At 41.5% G+C, this 17,568-nt stretch overlaps 1 protein-coding gene across 1 annotated transcript in view; it reads left to right on the forward strand.

Annotated features, from left to right (window-relative positions):
- The window catches only part of gk5 (glycerol kinase 5), a 75,293-nt gene that overhangs the window by 21,057 nt on the left and 36,668 nt on the right, over positions 1-17,568 (forward strand). Inside the window, exons 2-4 of the mRNA XM_059993808.1 lie at positions 8,421-8,514; positions 12,702-12,777; positions 16,106-16,199. Coding sequence (XP_059849791.1) covers positions 8,421-8,514; positions 12,702-12,777; positions 16,106-16,199 — 264 coding nt within the window. The remainder of the gene's footprint in view (positions 1-8,420; positions 8,515-12,701; positions 12,778-16,105; positions 16,200-17,568) is intronic.

The following is a 17,568-nucleotide window of genomic DNA, read 5'->3' on the forward strand; positions in this document are numbered from 1 at the left end:
TGATTGTTATCCATTCACTGTGTTAAACATTTACTGTACCTCTCCCTGCAAAATCTGAGGACCATACGTACAGTCTAAAAGATGCAAACACCCTGAAATCCTTAGTACTCCAATCCACGCTTTCCAAAATGATAAGACCATAAGGCATAGGAACAGAATTAGGCCATTCAGCCCATCGAGTCCGCTCTGCCGTTTCATCATGGCTGATCCCGGGTCCTGTTCAACCCTTTACACCAACCTTCTCACCATATCCCTTGATGCCCCAACCGGTCAAGAAACTTACCAACTTCTGCTTTGAATGTACACATGGACTCGGCATGCACCGCAGTCTGTGGTGGAACATTCCACAAATTCACCACTCTTTATTCCTTACTTCTGTTTTAAAAGGTCACCACTTAATTTTAAGGCTACACCCTCTTGTTCTTGTCCACATCCACCTTACTTAGTCCTTCCAATATTCAGTAGGTTTTAATGAGCTCCCCACGCACTCTTCCAAATTCCAGTGAGTACAGGCCCAAAACTGCCAAAAGTTCCTCATATGTTAACCCCTTCATTCCCAGAATAATCTTCGTGAAACTCTTGGATTCTCTCCAATGACAGTTCATCCTTTCTGAGATAAGGGGCCCAAAACTATTGACAATACCCCTAGAGTTGCATGACTACTGCCTTATAAAGCATCAGCATTGTCTCCTTGTCTTTATATTCTATTCCTCTTGAAATAAATCCCAACATTGCATTTGCCTTCTTTAGCACAAACTCAACCTGTTAATTAACCTTCTGGGAGTCTAGCACGAGGACTCCCAAGTCCCTTTGCACCATTAATGTTTGAATTTTCTTCCCATTCAGATAATAGTCTGCACTATTGTTCCTTTTACCAAACTACATTATCATACATTTCCAAACACTGTATTTCATCTACCACTTTCCTGCCCATTTGTCCAATTCCTGCTGCAATTGTGTTGCTTCCCCAGCACTACCTACCCCTCCGCCTATCTTCGTTTCATCCGCAAACTTTGCCACAAAGCCATCAATTCCATTGTCCAAATAAGTAACAGAACAATGTGAAAAGTAGTGATCCCAATACTGACCCCTGAGGAACACCAGTAATCACTGGTGGCCAACCAGAAAAAGCTCCCTTTATTCCCACTCGCTGCCTCCTGCCTGTCAGCCATTCCTCAATCCATGCCAGTATCTTTTCTGTTATGCCATAGGATTTTATCTTGATAAGCAGCATCATGTGACGCACCTTATCAAATCCCTTTTGAAAATCTACGTAAAGGACATCCTCTGCCTCACCTTTGTCCGACACCATGCTGACTTTGACTTATTTTATTATTCGTCTCCAAGTACCTTGAAACGTCATCCTTAATAATGGACTCCAACACTTACAAACTACTGAAGTAAGGGTAACTGGCCTGTAGTTCCCCTTCTTTTGACTTCCTCCCTTCTTAAAGAGTGAGGTGACATTTTCAATTCTCCAGTCCTCCAGGACCATGCCAGAATCAAGTGATTCCTAAAAGCTCATGACCAATGCATCCATTATCTCCCCAGCAACCTCCCTCGGGACTCTGGGATCTGGCCCAGGTGACTTATCCACCTTAAGATCTTTGAGCATGCCTTGCACTTTTTCCTTTGTAACAGCAATGGCACTCACTCCTGTTCCCTGACACTCATGGACCTCTGGCATACAGCTAGTGTCTTCCACAGTAAAGACTGAATCAAAGTACTTATCAAGTTCATTTGCCATTTCTTTGTCCCCCCCATTACTATATCATCAGCATCATATTCCAGTGGTCCAATATCAACTATCACCTCCCTTTTATTCTTTATACAACTGGGGGGAAAAAACTTCTAGAATCCTGCTTTATGTTATCGGCTAGTTTGCCCTCATATTTCATCTTTTCCCTTATTGCTTTTTTTAGTTGCCTTTTGTTGGATTTTAAAAGCTTCCCAATCATCCAACTTCCCGCTTACTTTTGCTACCTTATATGCCTTTACCTTGGCTTTTATACAGTCCTTAACTTCCCTTTTCAACCACAGTTGCCTACCCCTGCCATTTGAGAGCTACTTCTTCTCTGGGACATGTCTATCCTGTGCCTTGTGAACTATTCCCAAAAACTTCAGCACCTCTAATCTGCCATCATCCCTGCCAGTATCCCCCTCCAATCCACCTGGGCAAGTTCCTCTCTCATTCCTCTGTAATTCCCTTTATTCCATTGCAGTACTCTTATATGTGACTTGTGCTTCTCCCTCTCAAATTGCAGTAAGAGTTCAATAATATTATGATCACTGTCTCCAAAGGGAAAACTCCCTAATGAGATCTCAGTTAGTACACAACACCCAATCTAAGATGGCCCTTCTCCTAATAGGCTCAAGCACAAGCTGCTCTAAAAAACCATCTCATAGGCATTCAACAAATTCCTTCTCTTGCAATCCAACACCAACCTGATTTTCCCAATCCCCTTGCATATCGGAGTCCCCCATTACAATTGTAGCATCACCCTTGTTACATGCTTTTTCCAGCTCCCTTTGCAATCTCAACCCTAGATCTTTGCTTTTATTTGGAGGCTATGTGTGATTCCCAGAACGTGTTTTTTTTTTACCCATGCAGTTCCTTAACTCCACCCACAAAAATCTGACATTGACCCTATGTCACCTTTTTCTAAAGTTGTCATTCCATCTCTTACCAATAAAGCCACACCACTGTCTATGCCTTCTGCCTGTCCTTTTAATACCAAGTATATCCTTAATGTTAAACCCTCAATTATGACGTTCTTTCATCCATGACTCAGTGATGCCCACAACGTCATACCAATCAATCTCCAATTGCACCACGGTTTGTCTACCTTATTCCGAATGCTACAAGCATTTAAATTCAGCACGTTCAGTCCTGCTTTCTTCGCCCTTATGAATTTTGCCTCTGTGATACAACTTAACTCTTTGCTCTGTCTGCAGTTGTACCCAGTCATTGTCTTGTCCTTCCTCGCATCCATATTACATGTTGCATCATCTACTTGTTAACCTGCTGGCTTATCCTCAGCCCTGTCACACTGGTTCCCATCCCCCTGCCATATTAGTTTAAATCACTCCCATCAGCTCTGGCAAACCTGCCCGTAAGGGGCAACAAATCCCTACAAGCATCACCTCATCCAAGTCCTTTTGCAAGTTGCATTTTCCTGACAATAAAATACATCTGTTGTTCCTCTGTTCTCACAAGGTCAGTATTCTGGTGTATCATCTCAATCAGCATTGCCACCAACAGACTGCAGTAACTCAAGGTGGTAGTTCAGTAGCAACTGAAGGGCAATTGGACACGTCATTTGAAGCATGTAACAGAAGAGCATCTCAGTCTAGATCAATGTTAGATTGCATCATTCAAAGTAAATTTGATATGAATGTTGACACTCATGCAAGGCAAAGTATTTTTCTATTACAAATCTGAAGTGAAACGGAAAGGGAGGTGGGGTCAAGGTTATTTATTGAATATGAGCATAATAATTTTTGATGTTGGACGCTCTTTGGAATAACAAAGTCCAGATTGTGTTGGAAGCTGCCTTGAGTACCTTGTCTACAATCACATACTTGAAATGTGTCATAGTCATAGAAAAGTACAGTGCAGAAACAGACCCTTCTGCCCATCCAGTCCATGCTGAACCATGTAAACTGCCCACTCCATTCACTGGTACCGTAACTCTCCATACTTCTGCTATCCACGTACCATTGCTTAAATGTTGAAATTGAGCTTGCACGTACAAATTGGACTGGCACCTCATTCCGCATCCTCACGAGTGAAGAAGTTTCCCCTTGTGTTGCCCTTAAACATTTTACCTTTCACCCTTAACACATGAACTCTGGTTGAAGTCCCACCCAACCTCAGTGCAAAAAGCCTGCTTGCCTTTACCCTATGTATACCCCTCATATATCCCTATTACAGCAATTTGTTAATGCTGGTGCTTGACAAAGAAGCCAAGTCTTACTTATTTCTGTTGGTGATGATTGTGGATAGAGCATTGAAAAGCTTGTTCTCTTCGATATGATGTGTCATTTTAGAGCCTCATCCAAAGCTATGCTCTAACAGTGCAGGGCTGTCAGTAATGCCCTGAAATGTTACTTTACCAGACTTGGACACATAACCTAATTCACCTTAGAGCCATGTCTTACTGGCTAACAGCAAAATAACACAGTAACAAAATGGAAACGCGAGAAAATCTGCAGATGCTGGCAATTCAAGCAACACACACAAAATGCTGGTGGAACGCAGCAGGCCAGGCAGCATCTATAGGAAGAAGTACAGTCGACGTTTCAGGCTGAGACCCTTCGTCAGAACTAACTTACTATCTTTTCTTTCAGTTAGTCCTGACGAAGGGTCTCGGCCCGAAATGTCGACTGTGCTTCTTCCAGTAGATGCTGCCTGGCCTGCTGCATTCCACCAGCATTTTGTGTGTGTTGCATTTACAAAATGGAGAGCTTTCAGACCCCTGATCATTTGAGGATTTTTACCACATTTGACACTAAAATTAGTGCCTGAAAAGTGATTAATGCTGTACATTCAACTCCACAACTGGGAAGGAGTATTTCATTTCAGTCCCATTCATCTAAGACAAAGATTGGAAAAGGGAGAGTAGGAAGGTGACCATATTGAGAAATTAACACAGTTCTGCCTCAGGAGGAATAAGATTTTGGAAATATCACCCAAAAATTTCAGTCCTTTCACTTATGCTAGCACTAAAAATTTAATTTGAGTAGCTTTGAAAGTTTTCATCGTGAGTGACTATTTAGCTGCACTTTGGACAGTCCATTGGTAAAATCACTTCAACTTTCATTTGGACGTTGGTGGGTTAAGTTTCCACTGTTTAATGTATGCATATGATAAATTCCATTGATTCAAATAGATGTGTGACATTCTTCTCAAAAGTTGTGTGGAGCTGTCCACTGTTTTTCAGGATTGTTGGAATTGCTTTTGGACCTGTTACCCAATGTGCTTGAAATTCTGCTCCCACAGTTTTAAAAAGAGAATAATAGCCCTATTCATAGATATGAAGCTGTTTGGAATTTTTGATCCAGATTGGGGGCATTTTGAAACAGTCACTTGAGGTGCAATAATCAGCATTAATAGTTTGGTCAAGGCTTTTGTTGATGGATTCCAGTGATTATGTGTTATGTTCATGACCTTTTCATAATACCTCAGTGATAACCTTAGGAAATACTAGACATACTGCTATATTAAAGGTTGTTCTGTAACTCTGTGTAAATGATCATAAGCTTTTTAACTTGTGGAACAGTGTAACTGTGAAGCTGCTTTAAAAATTTTATGTATTTCTCAGAGACACGATAACTAAAAGCCGTGACACCTATTTCATGCCCCTTGGGGAGGGGGAATACAGAAGCTTTAGTTCACCACCATCTGCAGACTTTGTCAGCTGCTCTACCTGGTGTTGATCTCGATATTATAGTGGCCATCTGTTTGCTGTTACAGTACTTCCATAAAATTAGGCTTTATACCATTCCTTGTAAATCAAATAAAATCTAACTTTCATATATAAATATTTCACAATAATTGAGTAAAACTATGTAGCTTGTCGAAAATTATTGATAAAACATACACATTGAAAATATGTGCAAAAATCATTTAATGATTAATGATCCCCTCGTGTTTTAAGAAGGCAACGATAATCCTGGTGCCAAAGAAAAGCAAGGTGGCGTGCCTGAATGACTATCGACCTGTGGCTCTAACATCAATTGCCATGACGTGCTTTGAGCGATTGGTTATGGCACACATCAACCATAACCTACTTCGATGCTTTGCAATTCGCCTGCCTGAGCAATAGGTCAATGGCAGATGCCATCTCTCTGGCACTACGTTCCTCCTTAGAACACCTGGAGAATAAAGACACGTATGCAAGGCTCTTTTTCATTGACTACATACCATCATTCCAAATAACCTGATTCCTAAGCTCCGGAACCTGGGTCTTAGCACTTAGATCTGCAGCTGGATCTTCAACTTCCTCACAGACAGGACCCAGGCTGTAAAAATAGGGGACAAGCTCTCCTCTACAATCACTCTGAGCACCGGTGCCCCACAAGGCTGTGTACTCAGCCCCCTGCTGTAGTCACTGTACACCCATGATTGTGTAGCCAAGTTTCCATCGAACTCAATATACAAGTTTGCTGATTACACAAAAACTGTAGGTCGCATCTTGGGTAATGATGAGTCTGAGTACAGAGAGGAAATTAAGAACCTGGTGGCATGGTGTGAAGACCATAACCTATCCCTCAATATCAGCAAGACGAAGGAATTGGTTGTTGACTTCAGAAGGAGTAGTGGACCACACGACCCCATCTACATTGGTGGTGCACAGTTGGAACAGGTCAAAAGCTTGTAAGTTCCTCAAGGTGAATATCACAAATGACCTGACTTGGTCTAACCAAGCAGAGTCCACTGACAAGAAGGTCCACCAGCGTCTTTACTTCCTGAGAAAGCTGAAGAAATTTGGCCTGTCCCCTAAAACCCTCACTAATTTTTATAGATGCACTGTAGAAAGCATTCTTCTAGGGTGCATCACAACCTGGTATGGAAGTTGTCCTGTCCAAGACCGGAAGAAGCTGCAGAAGATCGTGAACCTAGCCCAGCACATCACACAAACCAATCTTCCATCCTTGGACTCACTTTACACCGCACGCTGTTGGAGCAGTGCTGCCAGGATAATCAAGGACATGACCCACCCAGCCAACACACTTTTTGTCCCTCTTCCCTCCAGGAGAAGGTTCAGGAGAATGAAGATTCGTACGGCCAGATTTGGGAACAGCTTCTTTCCAACTGTGATAAGACTGCTGAACAGATCCTGACCCGGGTCTGGGCCGTACCTTCCAAATACCCGGACCTGACTTGCACTACCATACTTTCCCTTTTCTATTTTCTAATTATGATTTATAATTTAAATTTTTATTATATTTACTTAGATTTGTACTTCAGGGAGCGCGCAGCGCAGAAACAAATATCACTGTGATGATTGTACGCTCTAGTATCAATTGTTTGGTGACAGTAAAGTAATGTGGCTGTCTTGTACCAAAGCACAAATATTTATGATTTCAAAATTAAAATGCTTCAGAATTCACCATTTCATTTGGAGACTTATTAAATCTCCAATTTAGAGCAGCCAGCATATAGCTGACCAATGGAAAAGCTTTGGGGTTTGAGATCAAGACCGACCAACAGCTTGTAGTGATTGTACTTGTGCCTTGTCTATGCTCATAGCAAAGCATTAACAAGGGGGTAACTGAACTGGGACTTGCAGTCACTTGACTTTTCTAAGGTAGATTAAATGGGAAAATTGATGTCCAAATGATGAAGACATTTTCCCCAATATTATTGCCAGTCATTGTAGCCTCAGTTAATTGTATTTATTTTGACATGATTTTTTGTGCCATTGCATAGTATTGGTGAATCTAAACTCTTTAGTATGATTGAAGTGCTTTTTTCCTGTTCAAGATTGTGATGACAAAGCAGCTGATGAAAGTTTAAAAGTTCAGTAGGAGCAAGTGTAACCTCATTGATTTCTGTCATCCTGTTAATACACGTGCATTATACAGGTTGTCCAGGTGCTTCAAAGGAAGCTCTTCATTCATTGCCCATACTGCACTTTCTCCCTTCTTTTGGTGGTTTCACGCAACCATTGATTGTTGAAAAAGCATTGAATGACATCTGCTATATTGGAGTATATTTCAATTAAATCACTAACATAAGTTTCTGCAAATGCTGGAAATTCAGAGTAACGCACACAATGTTAGAGGAACTCAGCAGGTCAGACAGCATCTATGAACAGACTCATTTTGGACCAAGACCTGTCATTATAATTAGAAAGAAAGAGGGTAGAAACCAGAACGAGAATGTGGGGAGGGGAAGGAGTACAAACTGGCAGGTGATAAGTGAAACCAGGTGAGCGGGAATGTGGGGGAGGATGAAGTGAGAAGCTGAGAGGTGATAGGCAGAAGAGATAACATCGATTTCTCTCACTTCTGATAATTTCTCCCCCCTCCCCTTCTCTTTTTTCCATTACCCATTCTGGCTTCCCTCTTAGCCCTTCGCTTCTCCTCACCTGCCCATCTCCCTCTGGTGCTTATCCCCCATCCCTCCATCCTCCTCTCCTATCAGATTTGTCCTTCAGCCCTTAACCTTTTTTGCTTGATGTTGGAGATTTCCCTTTTGATAATCATGACTCTGATTTTATTTTTTGGACTTCCTTTAAGTCAGGTGCTTTAACAAAAGTGTGGCTTGCTGCAAGTCAGAGCACGCCATTTATTCTTTTATCAAGAAGTATTTAGGATTAAATCAAGTGTTGAGCTGTGGTATACGCAGAGAATATAGTGATTATGAATGAGTTTTTCTTCAGTTTGACAATTGCCTGTTGCTTTTCAAACAGATAAAGATGCTGTATCCCAAACCGGGATGGGTTGAAGTTGACCCAGAAGCAATGTTTGAACAATTTGTTGCTGTTGTGAAAGAGGCGGTGGAAGGTAAGGGGAAAGATTGGGGTCGGGTGTAAAGATCACTGCCATAATTACTCTGCCTTTAATCTTAGTTTGCAGAATGTATTTAATAGTTGAGTAATATTGTAAATGTATTAACACAACAAGGTCTGCAGATGCTAGAAATCCAAAGCAACACACACAAATGCTGGAGGAACCCAGCAGGTCAGGCTGCATTTACAGTCGACGTTTCTGGCCGAGACCCTTCTTCAAGACTGGAAAGGAAGGGGGAAGACACCAGAATATTAAAAAAGTGGGGTGAGAATAAAGAGGATAGCTGGAAGGTGATAACTGAAGCCAAGTGGGTGGGAAATGTAAAGGGCTGGAGAGGAAGGAATCTGATAGGAGAGGAGAATGGACAATAGGAGAAAGTGAAGGAGGTTTGGGCACCAGGGGGAGGTGATAGGCAGGTGAGAAGCCAGAGTGGGGAATAGAAGAATGGGGGAGAAGGCAGGAATTTTTTAACTGGAAGGAGAAATTGATATTCATGCCATCAGGTTGGAGGCTAGCCAGACAGAATATAAGGTGATACTCCTCCACCCTGATGGTGGCCTCATTACGCCACCACGCCAGATGTCAATGCCTCGCTAAGAAAAACTAAGGCAAGTTTCCCCAGATCCCAAGTTTTTCTTTCGATTAGTTTCTGGAGTTTCAAAACTTAATACTATCCCTTGAATGTTGTTAACCCTCTAGGCTATGTGGCTTGCTAGACTGGAGTAAAGAGGATGAGAAGATTTTAGCTTTATTTCTCACATGTACAGTGAAGTACTTTGCGTTAAGTCAAGTCAACACGGATTATACTGGGCAGCCTACAATTGGTGCCGCAGTAAAGGACAATTCAACTAATTTGTATTGCTTGGCACAAATCATGGAAAGCCTACACTGAGTGAAAGTGACACATTTCCTCCTCTGGCAGATATTTGTGACTCATCGATTTCAGAATAATGGTAATTCCATGGCCGCTGTTCCTGGCATTGGGTTTTTATTTCAGTTATTTCTGCTGCTTGAGGTTAAATTCAAATTGATGTCATACTTTAGAGTATTAGGCAAGTGTTCTCAATACCAACCCACGCTTTCCGGGAGGAGGCTCCCATTTACTTTGCCAGTTGTATCTGGTCAGTGGCCTCTTGGCCGGACCAAGGCCAGGAGCTCACTGTGCAGAAGAACCTTGGATGTGGTTCCTTGTTCACTTCCCTCATGTAGCCTGCTGCACTCTGAGATCGACCTGCGAAGCATTACTGGCAACCTCATTTGCAGATTCAAAGCAACACACACAAATGCTGGAGGAACCCAGCAGATCTCTGCTTTGTCCTTTCAGCACCAGTGGTGACCTCAGCATGTTAAACTTTTTACTTAGATAAAGTTGGCAAACTGTTTAATGGTTTCTTTTAAAGACTGGTATTTCAATATTGCTCTTAAATTTTAAATTCCAAGCATTTAAAGCATCAATTGAAATTGGAAATGGTGATATTTAATCTTTTTGAATAAAAGAGGTTCCTTCAAATGAATAGGTACAGGGACGTGCATCCTAAAGTGGGTCTTCATGACCTGGGGTCAGAGGGACGTGTTTTGTAGCTTCATGTCTATGGGTCCAGCCTTGTTGAGCTCTTCAATCAGGTTCATGGTAGAGATGTTCGATGGAGGTCTGAGGGATTGTTTATCAGCCCCCAGTAATACAACCCCAATCCAATATGGGTGAGGAATGTTGGTTCTAATAAGCCATTAGTCCTCACTGACTCATAGTTAAAATGTTTGGAAAATAGTTGCCATTGAGTTTTATACAGCCTTTGGTGTAAAGTGGTTTAGCTCGTAAAACCTGCATGAAATGAATATTAGCTGAGTAACTTCATACAGTACTTTACCCTGGGTGAAGTTCTTAATTTGCAAATAAATACGATTCCCTGAAGCACTTAAAAAAAATAAACAAAATTGATGGTTGCTGAAATTTATTGGATTTTCCTTTGAATACACTAAGCCCTTTATTTTCCCTTCTGTTACTGGAATTGGAAATGAGGGAAATTTAGTAAGACTGAGGAATTTATACTGAGTAATAATTATAGAAGCATTATTACTACCAAATGTCATTATATTCTTAATTATAGATTAATTGGAGAACAATTCCATAAGCAAAGATCCAAAAGCAATTGGCTATATTAAATCACAGAAGATTTTGCAAATAAGTGAGCCTGTTTAATCATTTTCTCTTTCAATTTTCTTCAGCTACGTATCTCTTCATGGAAGAAACAGTGAAACAGTTCAAAATATTCATTCTTTACTGATGATATCTTAAGAATGCCTTTTTTAATCTTGTGTATTCATGACATCTTGACTGAATTTTGATCAGAATGTGAAACATTATTAACTGAATTGAAAACAAGAGAAAATCTACAGATGCTTTAAATCCAAGCAACACACACAAGATGCTAGAGGAACTCAGCAGGCCAGTCAGCGTCTATGGAAAACGAGTGCGGTCGACGTTTCAGGCTGAGACCCCTCCTCCAGTCCTGTTGAAGGGTTTTGACCTGAAACATCGATTGTACTTTTTTCCATAGATGCTGTCTGGCCTGCTGAATTCCTCCAGCATCTTGTGTGTGTTGCTTAACTTAATTGATTTTGGTTTGTGGCTCGGGAGTGTATTTGAAGTTTAAGTACTGAAATAGTATTGAAAAAAAAACCCTCTTTATCCAAATTGTACTCCTATCTGAAAGCCAAATTGCTTCCTGCGTGACAGTCTGGCAGCGTTCGTATGTTAATATAGCAAGTACCATTAGAAGTAGGAGGTGGGCAATGAATCCTGCTATCGTTTTTGCCAAGAATAATCTAGATTTTTTTTCAGAAGTAATTTTAATGTTTCTGTTGCTTGGTGTATAACTGCTTCAAGTCAAGTTGCAAGTCAAATAAATTTACTTCGCCATTCAGTCAGGTTATCTCAGGTTAACCCAGTCCTGAATAAGGGACTTGAAACTGCACACTCTGTTGTTATGAGGAAAATACACGAAGCACCTTCTGGTTACTTTAATATTCATTAATTCACCAGCATGGCCTGGGTGGTGAGGATCCAATGGCAATGTTTCATGTATATGTGCTTAATGGTTGGGAGGGCTTTACCCGTGGGCAAATTTACTGGGGCAAATCCATTACCTTTTTTGTAGGTTTCTGCTCAAAGTCATTGGCATTCCCACACCAGGCTGTAATGCAGCCCATCAGTGCACTTTGCACCACACATCTATAGAAGCTTGCTGTGATTTTCGATGATGTGTCAAGCCGCCACAGTCTCCTGAGGAAGTAGAGGCGTTGTCGTGCTTCCTTTGCAACAGTATTTATATGAAGGGTCCAGGAGATAGTGACACCCAGGCATTTTCTGGAAATTAATCTAATCCAACATTTTAATTTATGCCCTGGACCTCTGCCATTAACCAAATGGTTCATTCAAGTCAAGTTAAGCTGCTTTTTATTGTCATTTCGACCATAACTGCTGGTACAGTACACAGTAAAAATGAGACAACGTTTTTCAGGACCATGGTACTACATGAACAATACAAAAACTACACTGAACTATGTAAACCAACGCAAAAACTACACTAGACTACAGACCTACCCAGAACTGCATAAAGTACACAGAACAGTGCAGGCATTACAATAAATAATAAACAAGGCAATAGGCACAGCAGAGGGCAGTAGGTTGGTAGTCCAATGGCTTGGGGGAAAATCCGTTACATAAATAATCAGTTGAATGGTGGTGTCTGGGATTCTGTTTCTGTACTCCCGCCGAGTATTTCGTTGCCACAGATGTAGTCCAATGTAATGTCCGTTGGAGAGCAGAATGGACGGGTAGGGATTGCTTTTTTCCTGGCACGGACTCCTGCCCGCTCGCCTCGCTTCCACTTCCTCGCACACCGTCCCCACCTCCGGCTTCAGGGAACTCCGAGGACTGCAGGCCCGATTCCCTCAGCAAGCGGACGTTGGAGAGCAGAATGGATGGGAGGACCTCTGGTTGGGAACACCTGATTTAACCCAAATTTGCTGACTTGATATTTCACGGGAATAGTATTTCAGAGCTGAGCTAAAAGCATAGAGTTGTCTCCACAGAAGAGCAACATTCAGTTGAGCTTTAAATCAAAATGTCAGTCATATTTCAGATTGTAATACTAATGTTTCTTTCTTTGTGTTTCTAGCTTCACAATTGCATATGAAGCAGATGGTAGCCCTTGGCATTTCAACGCAGAGAGCAACGTTTGTTACTTGGGACAAGTAAGTGTTGATAACCTACCACCTCAAAGTTTAAAAAAAAATCCCTTTCATCTACTTTCAGACTTGGAGTTGCAATCTTGTTAGAGTTCATTGAACTATAGTAATGGTCGTAGAATGAAGGGAGGAAAAGATTTGAGCTGCCCCTGCTTCTAATTTTTATTTCTCTACAGTTTTCAGCTATCTTACCAAATCCTAAATCCCTAAATCTTATGGAGTCCCTCGAGAAATATGATTACTTTGCTTGGTAGTGCTTTATAAACTCTTTCATGGCCAAATCCTAAATGATATCTTTAGTTTTCAATATTGCAGGGCATCTGGAAAGCATTAGATTTTGAGATGCATCTACAGAAAGAAACCGTTTGAAAAAATAAATGACCTGCGAAGCTGTTGAAAAAATCGAAGTAAATTGTATCTTTAAAATAGCATGATTCAAATTTGATTGTTTGAATGACCGCAACATTTAAAGTGTGGTTTACAGCAATGCTGTTCTGAATGGTGCCTGCTGAATGTCAGTGGAATATATTGGATTTGTTTACCCAATAGGATTATGTAACAGCTATAGGGAATAGATTGGCTGGCTGCTGCTAAACAGCATAACTCTTCTACCAGCTATACAGTGCCCATTGCCAGCATTTCTACAAATTTTCTAAACTAGAAGCTGCTTCTGTTGGGCGCGTTAACTTTGTCTTTTATAGTTTACCCATTGCTGTTAGGGCACGCCAATAAGTAACCATATTTTGCCATTCATTCAGACCTTGAATGATCTATGTCAAGACTGGGTTAATTCCCCTAGCTGAACAATACAAAATCCTTAACTCTGCCTTGGAGATTTTAAATGTCCAGCTATCCTTTTTGTTTTGAAGGAAGAAAGTTTCATATTTCTGTGTTTTGCATGAAGAAATCTTTTCTTTCTAAATGGCCTAGCACTAAATTTAAGCTTGTGCTCCATATTTGTGATTCACTTCCTCGAAGAAATGGTTCCTCTTTGTGGAATCCAGTATTTACTTAAGTATCCTGGGTCCTTCACTTACTGTAATGTATGTCAGGATTTTTGCAGCCTGCCCTTATGCTCTCTCAGTTCTTTACAGCTTTGTAACAGGTACTGTGTACAGCTGGGTTCTCCCAGGTGAATATGCCGCCGAATGTTTAAAATCACATGGCATATATGTGCCTCCTTATCGGAGAATCAAAACATTTAAAATTGCTTCCCAATTCAAATTCCTTTTGGCGTGTAGTGACTGCTGCATCAGCAGACTAGGATAAGGGAAAATCCAGTTAATATGCATTCCAGGGACCTGGTTTTGAGGGGAATGCTAACTATAGCACAACCTAACTTCAAATTGTACCACGGAATTTTTAATGTTTTGTTTTACAGGCAGTCAGACTTGTGGCTGACTTTTCAAGGACATTTTTATTGAGAAAGCAGCTAAACTTCAGTAATGGGACTATCCATATAGATTATTTGCCTAAATTTCACAATGCTATTTGAATTAAATGTGGCAACTAAGTTGAAGAAATATGCAGATTTGGATATCTTCTTGTTTAGTCATCACTATTTCTAATGGAGGATGTGGTGCCTATACTGAAATTTACACATCTCTAGCAGTAAACATTTTGTATGTTCTTTTCAGCCTGTAAATTAATAGAATACATTTATTCTGTTATGCATACCTTGCCTGAATTTAGAGCATGAGGTAATTGCCCAGATACATTGTCTAAGTTTCAGATAGAATTTGTGCTTCCTCCAGTATTTCAGATTTGTGGGAGAGCTGAAGGCTTCCAGTCCTGCAGAAGGTAGACTCGGCCATGCTATTAGTTTGTAGGACTTCAGGATAAAGCCTCCACCAAGTTTATTTAAAGAAAAGTTGGTCTATATTGGGATGAAGTTTGGGAGGAAGAAACTACCTTCAGACAAGCCAAATGTTTCTGATTGGTTTTATCGATTACTGTTACAGATTAGTTTCTGATAGATTCGTGTTGTCTATTTAAATCATCACCATCATCATGTGCCATGTATGATGTGGCTGATCATTGCTGTCCCTCTGTTTTTAATACTTCCTTCCCGCTGTTCTTCTTAATGTTTTCTATCTATGACCGTGATTTTTCATGGCAAATTTTTCCACAGAAGTAGTTTTTTTATTGCTGCCTTCTGGGCCATGTCTTTACAAGACGGGTGACTGCAGCCATTATCAATACTCTTCAGAGATTATCTGCCTGGCATCAGCGGTCACATAACCAAGACTTGTGATATGCACCAGCTGCTCATATGACCATCTACTATCTTCTCCCATTGCTTCACATGACCCTGATCGGGTTGCTAAGCAGGTGCTAGGGTAACCTTGCCCAAGGGTGACCTGCAGGCTAGTGGAGGGAAGGAGCATCTTTCACCTGCTGTGGTAGAGATGGATTTCCACCCCAGCACCCATCTGTTTAACTCTTATATATTTATTCATAAGACAGAATACTATAATCAGTGAAGTTGTTTTTGCTGGATTTCTGATTTAATCTGGCTATATGTGATCAAAGCTTGGAAATCTATTGCTCTTTATTGCTTGTGCATACTTGGGTGAGGAGGCTTGGATGAGGAGTGTTGTTTGTTGTACTAAAGCTTGCCCAACAGTCTGCCTTCAGTGCTAAAACACACAAACTGATACCCTATGCAGATTTGCACTGCACTTGTTTTCTGTTGTATAAAATACCGTAAGATATACAGTAGGTGCAGAATCCAGCTATTCAGCCCATTGATTCGTCAGGCTGATTATCTCCAGAATTTTCTGTTATCGTTGTTAAACTTCTGAAGTATATCTACAACATATGTTGCAACATCTGCTCAAAAAAGTTCAAAGTAAATTTATTATCAAAGTATATATATGTCACCAAATACAACCCTGAGATTCAGTTTCTTGTGGGCATTCATAGTAAATACAAGAAACACAAATAGAGTCAGTGAAAGATCACACCCAACAGGATGGACATCTATTTATGCACTTGCAGCTTAGATTAAAAAAGGGAGAGGTTATATCTATTTGTCACATATACATTGAAACATAGTGAAATACATCATTTGCATCAATGACCATCACAGTACAAAGATGTGCTTGGAGCAGCTCAAGTGTTGCCGTGCTCCCAGCACCAACTAACTAACCCTAACCCCGACCATGTGGCTTTGGAATGTGAGGGGAAACCAGAGCACCCAGAAGAAACCCACGTAGTCACAAAGAGAACGTACAAACTCCATTGTATCACCCTGCACTACGTGCATCTGGTCTTTTAAGTTTTCAGAAGTATAATTGCAATGATGTTCCTATGTTCTGTGTCTGTGTTGCAGGAGAACAGGAAAACCATTTCATAACTTCATTTGCTGGCAGGACCTTCGAGCAGTTGACCTTGTCGAATCGTGGAATAGCTCAATGCTGCTTTGGGTAAGGTAGACAAGTGATAATCTTTGGGAATTGCTTACTAGAGAAAATCTGCAGGTGCTGGAAATCCAAGTAATATAGGCAAAATGCTGGGAGAACTCGGCAGTCCAGGCAGCATCTGTGGAAAAGAGTATAGTCGATGTTTCAGGCAGTTTCAGTCCTGCCGAAGGGTCTTGGCCCGAAATGTCGACTGAACAACTAGTGCCTTGTCACGCTCACCTGAATAATAAGCAAATGCTTTGAGAAGCTGGTCAAGGTCTACATTTCCAGCTTGCTACCACCCAAACTGGACTCCCTACAATTTGCCTACCGACACAACCGATTGACAGATGACGCAATAGCCACTGCTTTACATTCCGTCCTTGCATATCTGGAGAACGATGTTTATGTGAGAATGCTGTTCTTGGACTACAGTTCAACATTCAACACCATAGTTCCACCCAGGCTCGACAAGAAGCTCAGAGACCTCGGCCTTCACCCTGCCTTGTGCTGCTGGATCCTGGACTTCCTGTCAAATCGTCAGCAGGTTGTAAGAGTGGGCTCCCTCACCACTACCCCTCTGACTCAATACAGGAGCCCCTCAGGGCTGCATACCGAGTCCCCTCCTTTACTCTGTGTATGCCCATGACTGTGTTGCCACCCACAGTTCCAATCTGCTAATTAAGTTTGCCGACAGGACTACGTTGATTGGCCTTATCTCAAAGAGTAACAAGGCGGCCTACAGGGAAGAAGTCATCTCTCTGACACAGTGGTGTCAAGAAAACAACTTCTCCCTCAGTGTCGCAAAAACAAAGCAGCTGTTTGTGGATTACGGGAGGAATGGAGATGGGCTAACCCCTATTGACATCAGTGGATCTGAGATTGAGAAGGTGAACTGCTTCAAGTTCCTCGGCATCCACCTCACTGAGGACCTCACGTGGTCTGTACACACCGGCTGTGCGGTGAAAAAGGCACAACAGTGCCTCTTCCACCTCAGGTGGTATGGACCTCCAAATCCTAACAACTTTCTGCAGGGGCACAATTGAGAGCATCCTGACTGGTTGCACCACTGTACCTCCCTTAGTCGCAGGATTCTGCAGAGAGTGGTGCGGACAGCCCAGCACATCTGTAGATGTGACCTTCCCATGATTCAGGACATTTACAAGGACAGGTGTGTAAAAAGGGCCTGAAGGTTCATTGGGGACCCAAGCCATCCCAAACACAATCTAAACATGAGGAAATCTGCAAATGCTGGAAATTCAAGCAACACACACAAAATGCTGGTGCTGCCTGGCCTGCTGTGTTCCACCAGTATTTTGTGTGTGTTGCCAACCACAATCTATTCCAGCCGCTACCATCCAGGAAGCAGTACCGCAACATAAAAGCCAGGGCC

This window comes from Hypanus sabinus, chromosome 2 (genome assembly GCF_030144855.1).
Source record: "Hypanus sabinus isolate sHypSab1 chromosome 2, sHypSab1.hap1, whole genome shotgun sequence".
NCBI classification, from domain to species: domain Eukaryota; kingdom Metazoa; phylum Chordata; class Chondrichthyes; order Myliobatiformes; family Dasyatidae; genus Hypanus; species Hypanus sabinus.